Below are 15,312 nucleotides of genomic sequence, written 5' to 3'. Positions count from 1 at the left end.
CCGTCACCCCTTCGTTGTAGAAAGTAAAATCAAAAACGTAAAAGGTAAAAATAAAATAATAAAGAGTTTTGGTTCTGAATAGCAGACCCGTCCGTGTGCCTCCTACGGACACTAAGCAGGAACTGGTTAGCTGAGAGCCAGCAGGAGGGTGTACACTGCAGGGGAGGAGAGAACTTTCTTTGTATCTGTCAGCCTCCTAGTGGCAGCAGCATACACCCACGGTCTGTGGCCCCCAATGAGGCGAAGAGGGGACCCCACGTGGTTTTTTTTTCATCCCTTCTCCCCTGCTTGCGCTGATCACCGGCAGAGCAGGGGAGAACGGATGACAGCCGGCTTCAGCACCACACGCAGAGGACAGAGGCTTACAGTAGCGCTGTTTCTCCCGCAGTCGTCCATGCGCACGGAGGACAGTGCACACAGTTCTCCTTGTGCACGTTTGCGAGACATGTGTCCAGGAAAAAATGGACACATGGTCTGTCAAAACATGCTGACATCTGCATAGACCCATTCATTTGGGTCTACGTGTGTCAGTATCTCTGGTACGTGAGAAAACTGTCACTACACGTACCGGAAGGCACTGACGTGTGAAACTGGCCTAAGGCTCTGTGCACATGTCCAAGAAAACATTTCGCAGCATGCATGGTTTGCTTATGAGAATCGGATGGCACTCGCCAATTCAGCTCTACAGGTCCATGGAAACAAACCGCACTTGGATGACATCAGAGTGCAGTCTGATTTTTCACAGACTGACATTATAGAGATGGTGGAGAAGCTTTTTATTTCTCTCCACCTTCGAGAAGATCGGATCCCGATATTCTCGGATGTGGAGAAAACTCTGCATCAACACCGATGAGAATAATCCTGATGTGGACAATCTGATCGGGCTTTACAATAAGCATTCCAGCTAACAACCCCCTTTAAATGATGATCCCATCTTCATTTATCTTCTGCCATCTTATATTATGGGACCCCCATCATGAACTATATGTGGATGCAGGCGGCAAGAAATCAATGAATGAGGGTTTAATCTGCAGATAGCAGAAGGTTTCAGCAGTGAAGATCCATCCGGCATTTCTAGCATTGATCTCTTTATTACGCCATCAATGTATAAAATGGGAATACCGCTTTAAGAAAATTAAATAAACCTTGGGGAGACATAAAATGATTTCCACACTAAAAGTCAAAGGAGCGGATTACTCAGCTCACAAAATATAGACCCCCTCTCCCCCAGGGTGAAGGGTCTCAATGACAGGTCAGAAGACAGTAAAGAAGAGTTTTCCAAGATGTGACATTGATGCTCTATGCCGTCCACTGGATTCATTTAAAAGGATAGTCCACCTGTGGGGGCAGTTTCTTGTTGTTTTCCTAATTTAATGTACTTGAACTTAAAGTCACTTTTTTAACTGGGTTTTATTAAAAATTTGGCATCATTTGGCTTTTACAGACTCACTTTTCCCAGAACTTTGATAGGGTGTGTGTTCACAAATCAGAAAAAAAGATAAAAAAGTTACAATCTCCTCTTCTCTGTTAACTCTTTCTGCAGCTGGCAATTCACAATGCAGCAAAAAGGATGTAGGAGGTGAAGGGTGCAAAAGTTGTCATGAAACACAATTACAAAAATGACTTTTAGCTCCAAATACGGTACATGAGTAATAAAAAGAATTGTCCCCAAAGGTGGACAACCCCTTTAAACAGGATGGGACTGCAAAGTGAAATCCCACAAAAATCCTATACAGGAGAAGTACAACCTCTGCACAGTAACCTAGTACTGATCCTCTTATTTTCATATACCACTTTTGTATGTAGTCCCCATCTTGTCTGAATTGTATTTTAGGGCTCCGCTTACGCACATGTGACCTTAGCCTAAATTCATAAGTCAGCCGTAGATGCTGCAGGCGCAAACCCTAGCCCACTACATTACTCACTAGCCCACTACATTACTCACTAGCCCACTACACTACTCACCAGCCCACTACACTACTCACTAGCCCACTACACTACTCACTAGCCCACTACACTACTCACTAGCCCACTACACTACTCACTAGCCCACTACATTACTCACTAGCCCACTACATTACTCACTAGCCCACTACATTACTCACTAGCCCACTACACTACTCACCAGCCCACTACATTACTCACTAGCCCACTACACTACTCACTAGCCCACTACACTACTCACTAGCCCACTACACTACTCACTAGCCCACTACATTACTCACTAGCCCACTACACTACTCACTAGCCCACTACACTACTCACTAGCCCACTACACTACTCACTAGCCCACTACATTACTCACTAGCCCACTACACTACTCACTAGCCCACTACATTACTCACTAGCCCACTACACTACTCACTAGCCCACTACATTACTCACTAGCCCACTACATTACTCACTAACCCACTACACTACTCACTAGCCCACTACACTACTCACCAGCCCACTACACTACTCACTAGCCCACTACATTACTCACTAGCCCACTACATTACTCACTAACCCACTACATTACTCACTAGCCCACTACATTACTCACTAGCCCACTACATTACTCACTAACCCACTACATTACTCACTAGCCCACTACACTACTCACTAGCCCACTACACTACTCACTAGCCCACTACATTACTCACTAGCCCACTACATTACTCACTAGCCCACTAGATTACTCACTAGCCCACTACATTACTCACTAGCCCACTACACTACTCACTAGCCCACTACACTACTCACTAGCCCACTACACTACTCACTAGCCCACTACATTACTCACTAGCCCACTACATTACTCACTAGCCCACTACACTACTCACTAGCCCACTACATTACTCACTAGCCCACTACATTACTCACTAGCCCACTACATTACTCACTAGCCCACTACATTACTCACTAGCCCACTACACTACTCACTAGCCCACTACATTACTCACTAGCCCACTACACTACTCACTAGCCCACTACAGTACTTAGTAGCCCACTACACTACTCACTAGCCCACCACAGTACTTAGTAGCCCACTACACTACTCACCAGCCCACTACATTACTCACTAGCCCACTACACTACTCACTAGCCCACTACATTACTCACTAGCCCACTACACTACTCACTAGGCCATTACATTACTCACTAGCCCACTACACTACTCACTAGCCCACTACACTACTCACTAGCCCACTACACTACTCACTAACCCACTACATTACTCACTAGCCCAGTACATTACTCACTAGCCCAGTACATTACTCACTAGCCCACTACACTACTCACTAGCCCACTACATTACTCACTAGCCCACTACACTACTCACTAGCCCACTACACTACTCACTAACCCACTACATTACTCACTAGCCCACTACATTACTCACTAGCCCACTACATTACTCACTAGCCCACTACACTACTCACTAGCCCACTACATTACTCACTAGCCCACTACATTACTCACTAGCCCACTACATTACTCACTAGCCCACTACACTACTCACTAGCCCACTACACTACTCACTAGCCCACTACATTACTCACTAGCCCACTACATTACTCACTAGCCCACTACACTACTCACTAGCCCACTACACTACTCACTAGCCCACTACACTACTCACTAGCCCACTACATTACTCACTAGCCCACTACATTACTCACTAGCCCACTACACTACTCACTAGCCCACTACACTACTCACTAGCCCACTACATTACTCACTAGCCCACTACACTACTCACTAGCCCACTACACTACTCACTAGCCCACTACATTACTCACTAGCCCACTACATTACTCACTAGCCCACTACACTACTCACTAGCCCACTACACTACTCACTAGCCCACTACATTACTCACTAGCCCACTACACTACTCACTAGCCCACTACATTACTCACTAGCCCACTACACTACTCACTAGCCCACTACACTACTCACTAGCCCACTACACTACTCACTAGCCCAGTACATTACTCACTAGCCCAGTACATTACTCACTAGCCCAGTACATTACTCACTAGCCCACTACATTACTCACTAGCCCACTACACTACTCACTAGCCCACTACACTACTCACTAGCCCACTACATTACTCACTAGCCCACTACACTACTCACTAGCCCACTACATTACTCACTAGCCCACTACACTACTCACTAGCCCACTACACTACTCACTAACCCACTACATTACTCACTAGCCCACTACATTACTCACTAGCCCACTACATTACTCACTAGCCCACTACACTACTCACTAGCCCACTACATTACTCACTAGCCCACTACATTACTCACTAGCCCACTACACTACTCACTAGCCCACTACACTACTCACTAGCCCACTACATTACTCACTAGCCCACTACACTACTCACTAGCCCACTACATTACTCACTAGCCCACTACACTACTCACTAGCCCACTACACTACTCACTAGCCCAGTACATTACTCACTAGCCCACTACACTACTCACTAGCCCACTACACTACTCACTAGCCCAGTACATTACTCACTAGCCCAGTACATTACTCACTAGCCCAGTACATTACTCACTAGCCCACTACACTACTCACTAGCCCACTACACTACTCACTAGCCCACTACATTACTCACTAGCCCACTACACTACTCACTAGCCCACTACACTACTCACTAACCCACTACATTACTCACTAGCCCACTACATTACTCACTAGCCCACTACACTACTCACTAGCCCACTACACTACTCACTAGCCCACTACATTACTCACTAGCCCACTACACTACTCACTAGCCCACTACATTACTCACTAGCCCACTACACTACTCACTAGCCCACTACATTACTCACTAGCCCAGTACATTACTCACTAACCCACTACATTACTCACTAGCCCACTACACTACTCACTAGCCCAGTACATTACTCACTAGCCCACTACATTACTCACTAGCCCACTACATTACTCACTAGCCCAGTACATTACTCACTAGCCCACTACATTACTCACTAGCCCACTACACTACTCACTAGCCCACTACATTACTCACTAGCCCACTACACTACTCACTAGCCTACTACATTACTCACTAGCCCACTACACTACTCATTAGCCCACTACATTACTCACTAGCCCAGTACATTACTCACTAGCCCACTACATTACTCACTAGCCCACTACACTACTCACTAGCCCACTACACTACTCACTAGCCCAGTACATTACTCACTAGCCCACTACATTACTCACTAGCCCACTACATTACTCACTAGCCCAGTACATTACTCACTAGCCCACTACATTACTCACTAGCCCAGTACATTACTCACTAGCCCACTACATTACTCACTAGCCCAGTACATTACTCACTAGCCCACTACACTACTCACTAACCCACTACATTACTCACTAGCCCACTACATTACTCACTAGCCCAGTACATTACTCACTAGCCCACTACATTACTCACTAGCCCAGTACATTACTCACTAACCCACTACACTACTCACTAACCCACTACACTACTCACTAGCCCACTACATTACTCACTAGCCCACTACATTACTCACTAGCCCAGTACATTACTCACTAGCCCACTACACTACTCACTAACCCACTACACTACTCACTAGCCCACTACATTACTCACTAGCCCACTACACTACTCACTAGCCCACTACATTACTCACTAGCCCAGTACATTACTCACTAACCCACTACATTACTCACTAGCCCACTACACTACTCACTAGCCCAGTACATTACTCACTAGCCCACTACATTACTCACTAGCCCACTACATTACTCACTAGCCCAGTACATTACTCACTAGCCCACTACATTACTCACTAGCCCACTACACTACTCACTAGCCCACTACATTACTCACTAGCCCACTACACTACTCACTAGCCTACTACATTACTCACTAGCCCACTACACTACTCATTAGCCCACTACATTACTCACTAGCCCAGTACATTACTCACTAGCCCACTACATTACTCACTAGCCCACTACACTACTCACTAGCCCACTACACTACTCACTAGCCCAGTACATTACTCACTAGCCCACTACATTACTCACTAGCCCACTACATTACTCACTAGCCCAGTACATTACTCACTAGCCCACTACATTACTCACTAGCCCAGTACATTACTCACTAGCCCACTACATTACTCACTAGCCCAGTACATTACTCACTAGCCCACTACACTACTCACTAACCCACTACATTACTCACTAGCCCACTACATTACTCACTAGCCCAGTACATTACTCACTAGCCCACTACACTACTCACTAGCCCACTACACTACTCACTAGCCCACTACACTACTCACTAGCCCACTACACTACTCACTAGCCCACTACATTACTCACTAGCCCACTACATTACTCACTAGCCCACTACACTACTCACTAGCCCACTACACTACTCACTAGCCCACTACACTACTCACTAGCCCAGTACACTACTCACTAACCCACTACATTACTCACTAGCCCACTACACTACTCACTAGCCCACTACACTACTCACTAGCCCACTACATTACTCACTAGCCCACTACATTACTCACTAGCCCACTACACTACTCACTAGCCCACTACATTACTCACTAGCCCACTACACTACTCACTAGCCCACTACACTACTCACTAGCCCACTACATTACTCACTAGCCCACTACATTACTCACTAGCCCACTACACTACTCACTAGCCCACTACACTACTCACTAGCCCACTACATTACTCACTAGCCCACTACACTACTCACTAGCCCACTACATTACTCACTAGCCCACTACACTACTCACTAGCCCACTACACTACTCACTAGCCCACTACACTACTCACTAGCCCAGTACATTACTCACTAGCCCAGTACATTACTCACTAGCCCAGTACATTACTCACTAGCCCAGTACATTACTCACTAGCCCACTACACTACTCACTAGCCCACTACACTACTCACTAGCCCACTACATTACTCACTAGCCCACTACACTACTCACTAGCCCACTACACTACTCACTAACCCACTACATTACTCACTAGCCCACTACATTACTCACTAGCCCAGTACATTACTCACTAGCCCACTACACTACTCACTAACCCACTACATTACTCACTAGCCCACTACATTACTCACTAGCCCAGTACATTACTCACTAGCCCACTACACTACTCACTAGCCCACTACATTACTCACTAGCCCACTACACTACTCACTAGCCCACTACACTACTCACTAGCCCACTACATTACTCACTAGCCCACTACATTACTCACTAGCCCAGTACATTACTCACTAGCCCAGTACATTACTCACTAACCCACTACATTACTCACTAGCCCACTACACTACTCACTAGCCCACTACACTACTCACTAGCCCACTACATTACTCACTAGCCCACTACATTACTCACTAGCCCACTACACTACTCACTAGCCCACTACATTACTCACTAGCCCACTACACTACTCACTAGCCCACTACACTACTCACTAGCCCACTACATTACTCACTAGCCCACTACATTACTCACTAGCCCACTACACTACTCACTAGCCCACTACACTACTCACTAGCCCACTACATTACTCACTAGCCCACTACACTACTCACTAGCCCACTACACTACTCACTAGCCCACTACACTACTCACTAGCCCACTACACTACTCACTAGCCCAGTACATTACTCACTAGCCCAGTACATTACTCACTAGCCCAGTACATTACTCACTAGCCCAGTACATTACTCACTAGCCCACTACACTACTCACTAGCCCACTACACTACTCACTAGCCCACTACATTACTCACTAGCCCACTACACTACTCACTAGCCCACTACACTACTCACTAACCCACTACATTACTCACTAGCCCACTACATTACTCACTAGCCCAGTACATTACTCACTAGCCCACTACACTACTCACTAACCCACTACATTACTCACTAGCCCACTACATTACTCACTAGCCCAGTACATTACTCACTAGCCCACTACACTACTCACTAGCCCACTACATTACTCACTAGCCCACTACACTACTCACTAGCCCACTACACTACTCACTAGCCCACTACATTACTCACTAGCCCACTACATTACTCACTAGCCCACTACACTACTCACTAGCCCACTACATTACCCACTAGCCCACTACACTACTCACTAGCCCACTACACTACTCACTAGCCCACTACATTACTCACTAGCCCAGTACATTACTCACTAGCCCAGTACATTACTCACTAGCCCACTACACTACTCACTAGCCCACTACATTACTCACTAGCCCACTACACTACTCACTAGCCCACTACATTACTCACTAGCCCAGTACATTACTCACTAGCCCAGTACATTACTCACTAGCCCAGTACATTACTCACTAGCCCACTGACCACTAGATTGGGACTTCTGATCTCCACCCCTATTATTCCCTCTGCACAATCCCCTGCAGTGAGCATGCATGGTTGAGCATGCCTGATGCTGCTCCCGTTCATGCCTATAGGGCTGATGGCAATAACCAATCGTTGTACCGTGTGGTCTCCATCAGCCTCATTAACTTTCTATAGGGCTGGTGGAACCCACCAAGTGGTATACTATGTGGTCTTCATCAGTCCCACTAAAGGGGTTGTCCAGGTTTGTGATGAAAGTCAGACTTATAAATCCTCACAGTGCGTGTTGTCAGAACTCTCCTGTGTCGGTGACAAGAGCGGGCGGTCATGTGACCACAAGTATGAGATCTGCATTCTCCCTGCCACATTCCGACTAGACGCGCGGCCACACATGTCTAGTCGGAATGTGGCAGGGAGAATGCAGATCACCCCGGAGAATCCTGACAGTGCGAGGTGTGAGGAAAGAATGGTTGTAGATGACGAGGAAAAAGCTAACATATTAAACACCTTCTTCTCCACGGTATTCACGGTGGAAAATGAAATGCTAGGTGAAATCCCAAGAAACAATGAAAACCCTATATTAAGGGTCACCAATCTAACCCAAGAAGAGGTGCGAAACCGGCTAAATAAGATTAAAATAGATAAATCTCCGGGTCCGGATGGCATACACCCACGAGTACTAAGAGAACTAAGTAATGTAATAGATAAACCATTATTTCTTATTTTTAGGGATTCTATAGCGACAGGGTCTGTTCCGCAGGATTGGCGCATAGCAAATGTGGTGCCAATATTCAAAAAGGGCTCTAAAAGTGAACCTGGAAATTATAGGCCAGTAAGTCTAACCTCTATTGTTGGTAAAATATTTGAAGGGTTTCTGAGGGATGTTATTCTGGATTATCTCAATGAGAATAACTGTTTAACTCCATATCAGCATGGGTTTATGAGAAATCGCTCCTGTCAAACCAATCTAATCAATTTTTATGAAGAGGTAAGCTATAGGCTGGACCACGGTGAGTCATTGGACGTGGTATATCTCGATTTTTCCAAAGCGTTTGATACCGTGCCGCACAAGAGGTTGGTACACAAAATGAGAATGCTTGGTCTGGGGGAAAATGTGTGTAAATGGGTTAGTAACTGGCTTAGTGATAGAAAGCAGAGGGTGGTTATAAATGGTATAGTCTCTAACTGGGTCGCTGTGACCAGTGGGGTACCGCAGGGGTCGGTATTGGGACCTGTTCTCTTCAACATATTCATTAATGATCTGGTAGAAGGTTTACACAGTAAAATATCGATATTTGCAGATGATACAAAACTATGTAAAGCAGTTAATACAAGAGAAGATAGTATTCTGCTACAGATGGATCTGGATAAGTTGGAAACTTGGGCTGAAAGGTGGCAGATGAGGTTTAACAATGATAAATGTAAGGTTATACACATGGGAAGAAGGAATCAATGTCACCATTACACACTGAACGGGAAACCACTGGGTAAATCTGACAGGGAGAAGGACTTGGGGATCCTAGTTAATGATAAACTTACCTGGAGCAGCCAGTGCCAGGCAGCAGCTGCCAAGGCAAACAGGATCATGGGGTGCATTAAAAGAGGTCTGGATACACATGATGAGAGCATTATACTGCCTCTGTACAAATCCCTAGTTAGACCGCACATGGAGTACTGTGTCCAGTTTTGGGCACCGGTGCTCAGGAAGGATATAATGGAACTAGAGAGAGTACAAAGGAGGGCAACAAAATTAATAAAGGGGATGGGAGAACTACAATACCCAGATAGATTAGCGAAATTAGGATTATTTAGTCTAGAAAAAAGACGACTGAGGGGCGATCTAATAACCATGTATAAGTATATAAGGGGACAATACAAATATCTCGCTGAGGATCTGTTTATACCAAGGAAGGTGACGGGCACAAGGGGGCATTCTTTGCGTCTGGAGGAGAGAAGGTTTTTCCACCAACATAGAAGAGGATTCTTTACTGTTGGGGCAGTGAGAATCTGGAATTGCTTGCCTGAGGAGGTGGTGATGGCGAACTCAGTCGAGGGGTTCAAGAGAGGCCTGGATGTCTTCCTGGAGCAGAACAATATTGTATCATACAATTATTAGGTTCTGTAGAAGGACGTAGATCTGGGTATTTATTATGATGGAATATAGGCTGAACTGGATGGACAAATGTCTTTTTTCGGCCTTACTAACTATGTTACTATGTTACTTTGTGCAAGCGACTGGAGGATTCTGAAATCTCCTGTCACAGAAAATGACTGCAGACTTTCATCACAAACCTAGACATTGCCTTTAAGTTTTAATGTAGCAGCTGGGCACATGCTCGACCATGTTTCCGTTCAAACTTTTACTCACTGAGGTCACAAAGGGACAAGGGACTCCCAGATTAGTAAATAGGTGGGGGTCCCAGCGGTGGGGCCCCTATTAATCAGACATTTATAACCTATCCTGTAAATAGGTGTGAAGACCCCTTTAAGAAATACAATAAAATACTGGATCGGACAATAGTTTATTGTGCTGAATGCAGATTTAATGTCCCGCTACAAATAATAAATCATAAGAATAAATGAACTTACTTTTCCGAGGAGGATAACGGCAGAGCGGCATCGGTGTCCGCAGCAGCCAAGAGTTTATAAATTTCATTGAGGTTTGTAAAAACGTCCTTCGCTGGAGAGGAGCCATCCATCTGCCTGAAAATAAAGAAGAAATTATAGCGGGGATATTTCTAACAATACAATATACAGAGCTGGAAATTATTCCACCGGCAGCGGCAGGAACGCAGCTCGGGTTATTTATCAATGATTGTAGCACTGGCTACTCGGAATATTTAAAGGTGTACCGCCGTCAGAAAAAAAGATGTCCCTGTATTAAGCTAAAAAAGGAAAATTAGCCATAAAAGGATCCAGGGTAGAAGCAATGTAGTTTTAATACTGACACATTTCAAAGTTATCTAACTTCTTCCTCAGGTGGTTGTACCCTGAGAAAGAAGGTAACCCATCGGCGGAGCCCTGTATTGATTAGAGTGGAGGTGCACATGCTCAAATTACTCTCCACTCATTGTCTATGTAACTGCTGGAGAAAGGCAAGTCCCATAGACAATTAAAGGAGTGGAGGCCGAATATGCACACCTCAATCAAGATGGGGCTCTGCAGAGACGGGTTCTCAGGAGGGCGGGTCGACCCCCAGCAATCAAAATCCTCCCCTATCCTACAGATAATGGGTGCAAGTTTCGATTTCTGTGAATAACCCTTTAATTATTTGAGCTAAAAATCAATGGGGTCTTATTGTAATGCATGGATATGTTCGCTCTTTCACGTCGAGAGCCTGCTATTTTAGCCCCTCTATGTCTGACAGCCTTTTTAGCCCCTCTATGTCTGAGAGCCAGCCATTTTAGCCCTCTATATCTGAGAGCCAACCTTTTTCGCCTCTCTTTGTCTGAAACAGCCTTTTTAGCCCCTCTATGTCTGAAAGCCAGCCTTTTTAGCCCCTCTATGTCTGTGAGCTAGCTTTTTTAGCTCTCTATATCTGAGAGCCAGCCTTTTTAGCCCCTCTATGTCTGAAAGCCAGCCTTTTTAGCCCCTCTATGTTTGTGAGCTAGCTTTTTTAGCTCCTCTATGTCTGAGAGCCAGCCTTTTTAGCCCTCTATGTCTGAGAGACAGTCTTTTTGTCTGAGAGACAGCCTTTTTAGCCCCTCTATGTCTGTGAGCTAGCTTTTTTAGCTCCTCTATGTCTGAGAGCCAGCCTTTTTAGCCCTCTATGTCTGAGAGACAGTCTTTTTGTCTGAGAGACAGTCTTTTTGTCTGAGAGACAGCCTTTTTAGCCCCTCTATGTCTGTGAGCTAGCCTTTTTAGCCCTCTATGTCTGAGAGACAGTCTTTTTGTCTGAGAGACAGTCTTTTTGTCTGAGAGACAGCCTTTTTAGCCCCTCTATGTCTGTGAGCTAGCTTTTTTAGCCTCTCTATGTCTGAGAGCCAGCCTTTTGAGCCCTTCTGTCTGCAAGCCAGCCTTTTAGTCCTTCTATGTCTGACAGCCAATCTTTGTAGCCCCTCTAGGTTTGAGAGTCAGCCTTTTAAGCTCCTCTATCTCTTGCCTAAATAAGTTGTGAACATAGGAACCAATTAATTAACTGAGATTTCCTTAATGCACCACAACAGTGTTTCTATTTATTGTAGAGCTGGAGCGGTGCTACTAAATTCCCTGTCCCTAGTCTTATAAGTATCAGTTGTCATGTTTCGCTTTTCCTGACACCGCTCCTGTTGGTCTCCAGCAGTTAGTCACTTGCTGATTGCTCCAGTGTTTTGTTGGAGCGATGTGGAAGTCACTACTCAATGTAAGTCCATGAGAATCTGAATGAGGCTCTTATAGACTTACATTGAGAGCTTGCGTTTGTTACCTATGACTTCCGGTCAGTCGGAAGTTGCGATCACAAGATGATGACACGAGATCGGAGTGGCGCTGGGAAGAGCTGAAGACAGTGACTAGTAAGAATAGAACTAGGGTCACGGAACTTAGATTAGTGGAACTTTTTTTGTTGCAGAGCTGGAGCGGTGTTTTAAAAAAAAACATAAAAATGAGATTTGCAGCCCAATCCCGGTTCTAAGTTAAATCTACGTTTTTGTCTGAAAATCACCGTTCCAACCAGAAGGAACAAGCTCCTACTTACGATCTCAGCTTCTGAATTTTATAGATGACTGACACCGTCGCTGAGCTCCTGGCTTCTTTAGCTGCCTTAGCGGAATCAATTAATTTGTGATGCACCTTAATGTAAGATAACAATTCATTATTCATTGCGGCAGAAAACAAACATTAAATGCACTTTGCATGTATAGATCTAATTGACTAGTCACAAGGATAGAGGCGATTTACATAAATGATTAGAGCGAAGCTACATTTCAGCGAGAAATCAAATTTCATTAAACGTCCTGAAAGCCGCATTCACATTAGCTGACAAAGTCTAAATGCTCATTAGATGAGACCGGAGGAAAGACAATATGACCTATTTTATCAAGATAGTGTTCATTTACCAAAACCTCAGTACAGTGCGCAAGTCAGAGCAAGGCCAGCCATGCCACTATGTAGTAGGTCTAATTATAATAAAAATATTAGCAAATACCTCCAATTAGAAATGTAGTATAGTTCTTCTGATTCACTATGTTGCTTTCCCCATGTGTAGTGCAGTAGTTTAGGTATTCATGGCTACGACCACTCATATGGTGACAGTTAGTTGTTAGTGGTCGTAACCATGGATACCTAAGCCACTGCAATGCCCTGCACACGGGGTAAGCAACATAGCAAATCAGAAGAACTATACTACATTTCTAATTTAAGTTATTTGTTAATATTATTATTACTACACCTACTACATATTGGGATAGGATTTTGTAGATGGGAATACCCTTTTAAATAGGAGTCCCACTCACATCTGGATGGAAAAGAATAACTTAGTGGCCATGCATGTCCAAAATTTTCTCCTTTACGCCTCTACAGGAGTAACCGAAACGATGGAGCAAGCATGCACGGCCACATCTCCATTCATATTCAGAGTCTAGCACCTACAATTTGGTCTTTAACAGTCCATTGCTATTTTACAGATGAGCTGGTCAGTGCAACTGTGCAAAATAATATAGCACCCATACTGGTAAAGAAGAGAGAGCAGGAAAGAGCAGTCAATGTCTGCTGATGAGCGCACGGTACATGCAGATCCTCCGCCATTCAGCGTTTGTGTGACGTGTTCCAAGAGTTTTTAACAAAAAATTAATATTTGATGCCACGCACTATTTCAAAAGGAATCTGTCAGCAGGTTATGCAATGCAACCTAAGAGCAGCATGATTTAGGGACAAAGTCCCTGATTCCAGTGATGTGTCACTTACTGGGCTACTTAGTACGGTTTAGCTAAACTCCTTGTTTTCTCAGTTGTAGATGTAGAACTACTCAGATTGCTAAACTGTGTATAACTCCGCCCACAAAACTGATTGGCAGCTTCCTGTGTACACTGCGTATGGTGAGCAAGCTGCCAATCAGTGGTGGGGGCGGGGTTACACAGATTAGCCTGACTGCTGTGCACGTGAGCTCTAGTCCGGCAGTGATAATAAAGCACTAAATGAATTAAAACTACAGCACACAGGCCAGTAAGTGACACATCCCTGGATTCTGGCTCTCTTTCCCTAAATTATGCTGCTCTCGGATTAAATGGCAAAAACCTGATGACAGATTCTCTTTAATACACAATTTGGAGGGGTATATAATGTCTCCATAAGTTAAAGAGAGCATAGCTACCTCCACATAGGACTGATAAGCAGGGGATATTCTGCTTCCCATTTGTGAGTGGAAAATCAGCTGCGTATTAGAGTATCGGCAAAACAGATTGGATGTTAATTAATCTCATCCATATGCTTCAGAGAAAATCCAGATTGGAAACTGAGCTGCGCTGTGGATTTACAATCTGCGAGATGTCAATTTATGCTGTGAATTTTCATCACCAGGTAAAATCTGCAGCATTTCCCCAACAAAATCGTGAGCGCTTTTTGCAGATCTGCAGTGAGGACAAGGCTCTGTTCACACCTTCTTTTGGGACATTATGAAAAGGCGTATAGAAATAATTTCCAAAATGGATGAGTTGCATGAATGATGCAAGAGTTTGCCAAGGGACCCCACTGATTATTATGGGGTCTTTCTCAGTTCTGTTATTTGTCAGTCCTTAGAAGGGAAGAAAAAGCTCTTAATGATGGGGTTTTTTTTTTCCGTTCTAAAAACCTACACATAACAGAACCCAGACAGATCTCAGAAGAATCAGTGGGGTCCGTCTGTATGACCAGAGTGTGAACAGAACCCAACAGCTTCGGGCTCATGCAGATGTCCATACAAA

The 15,312-nt window shown here is 44.7% G+C and overlaps 1 protein-coding gene across 1 annotated transcript in view; it reads right to left on the bottom strand.

The window, feature by feature from the left end:
• CFAP46 (cilia and flagella associated protein 46) overlaps positions 1 to 15,312 on the bottom strand; it is a 239,476-nt gene that overhangs the window by 188,701 nt on the left and 35,463 nt on the right. The window contains exons 7-8 of the mRNA XM_069753829.1: positions 13,110 to 13,204; positions 11,024 to 11,137 (exon numbers count right to left, since the gene is read on the bottom strand). Of these exons, the coding sequence (XP_069609930.1) occupies positions 11,024 to 11,137; positions 13,110 to 13,204 (209 nt within the window). The remainder of the gene's footprint in view (positions 1 to 11,023; positions 11,138 to 13,109; positions 13,205 to 15,312) is intronic.

This window comes from Ranitomeya imitator, chromosome 2 (genome assembly GCF_032444005.1).
Source record: "Ranitomeya imitator isolate aRanImi1 chromosome 2, aRanImi1.pri, whole genome shotgun sequence".
NCBI classification, from domain to species: Eukaryota; Metazoa; Chordata; class Amphibia; order Anura; family Dendrobatidae; genus Ranitomeya; species Ranitomeya imitator.
This window is presented reverse-complemented; position numbering and strand designations above follow the sequence as displayed.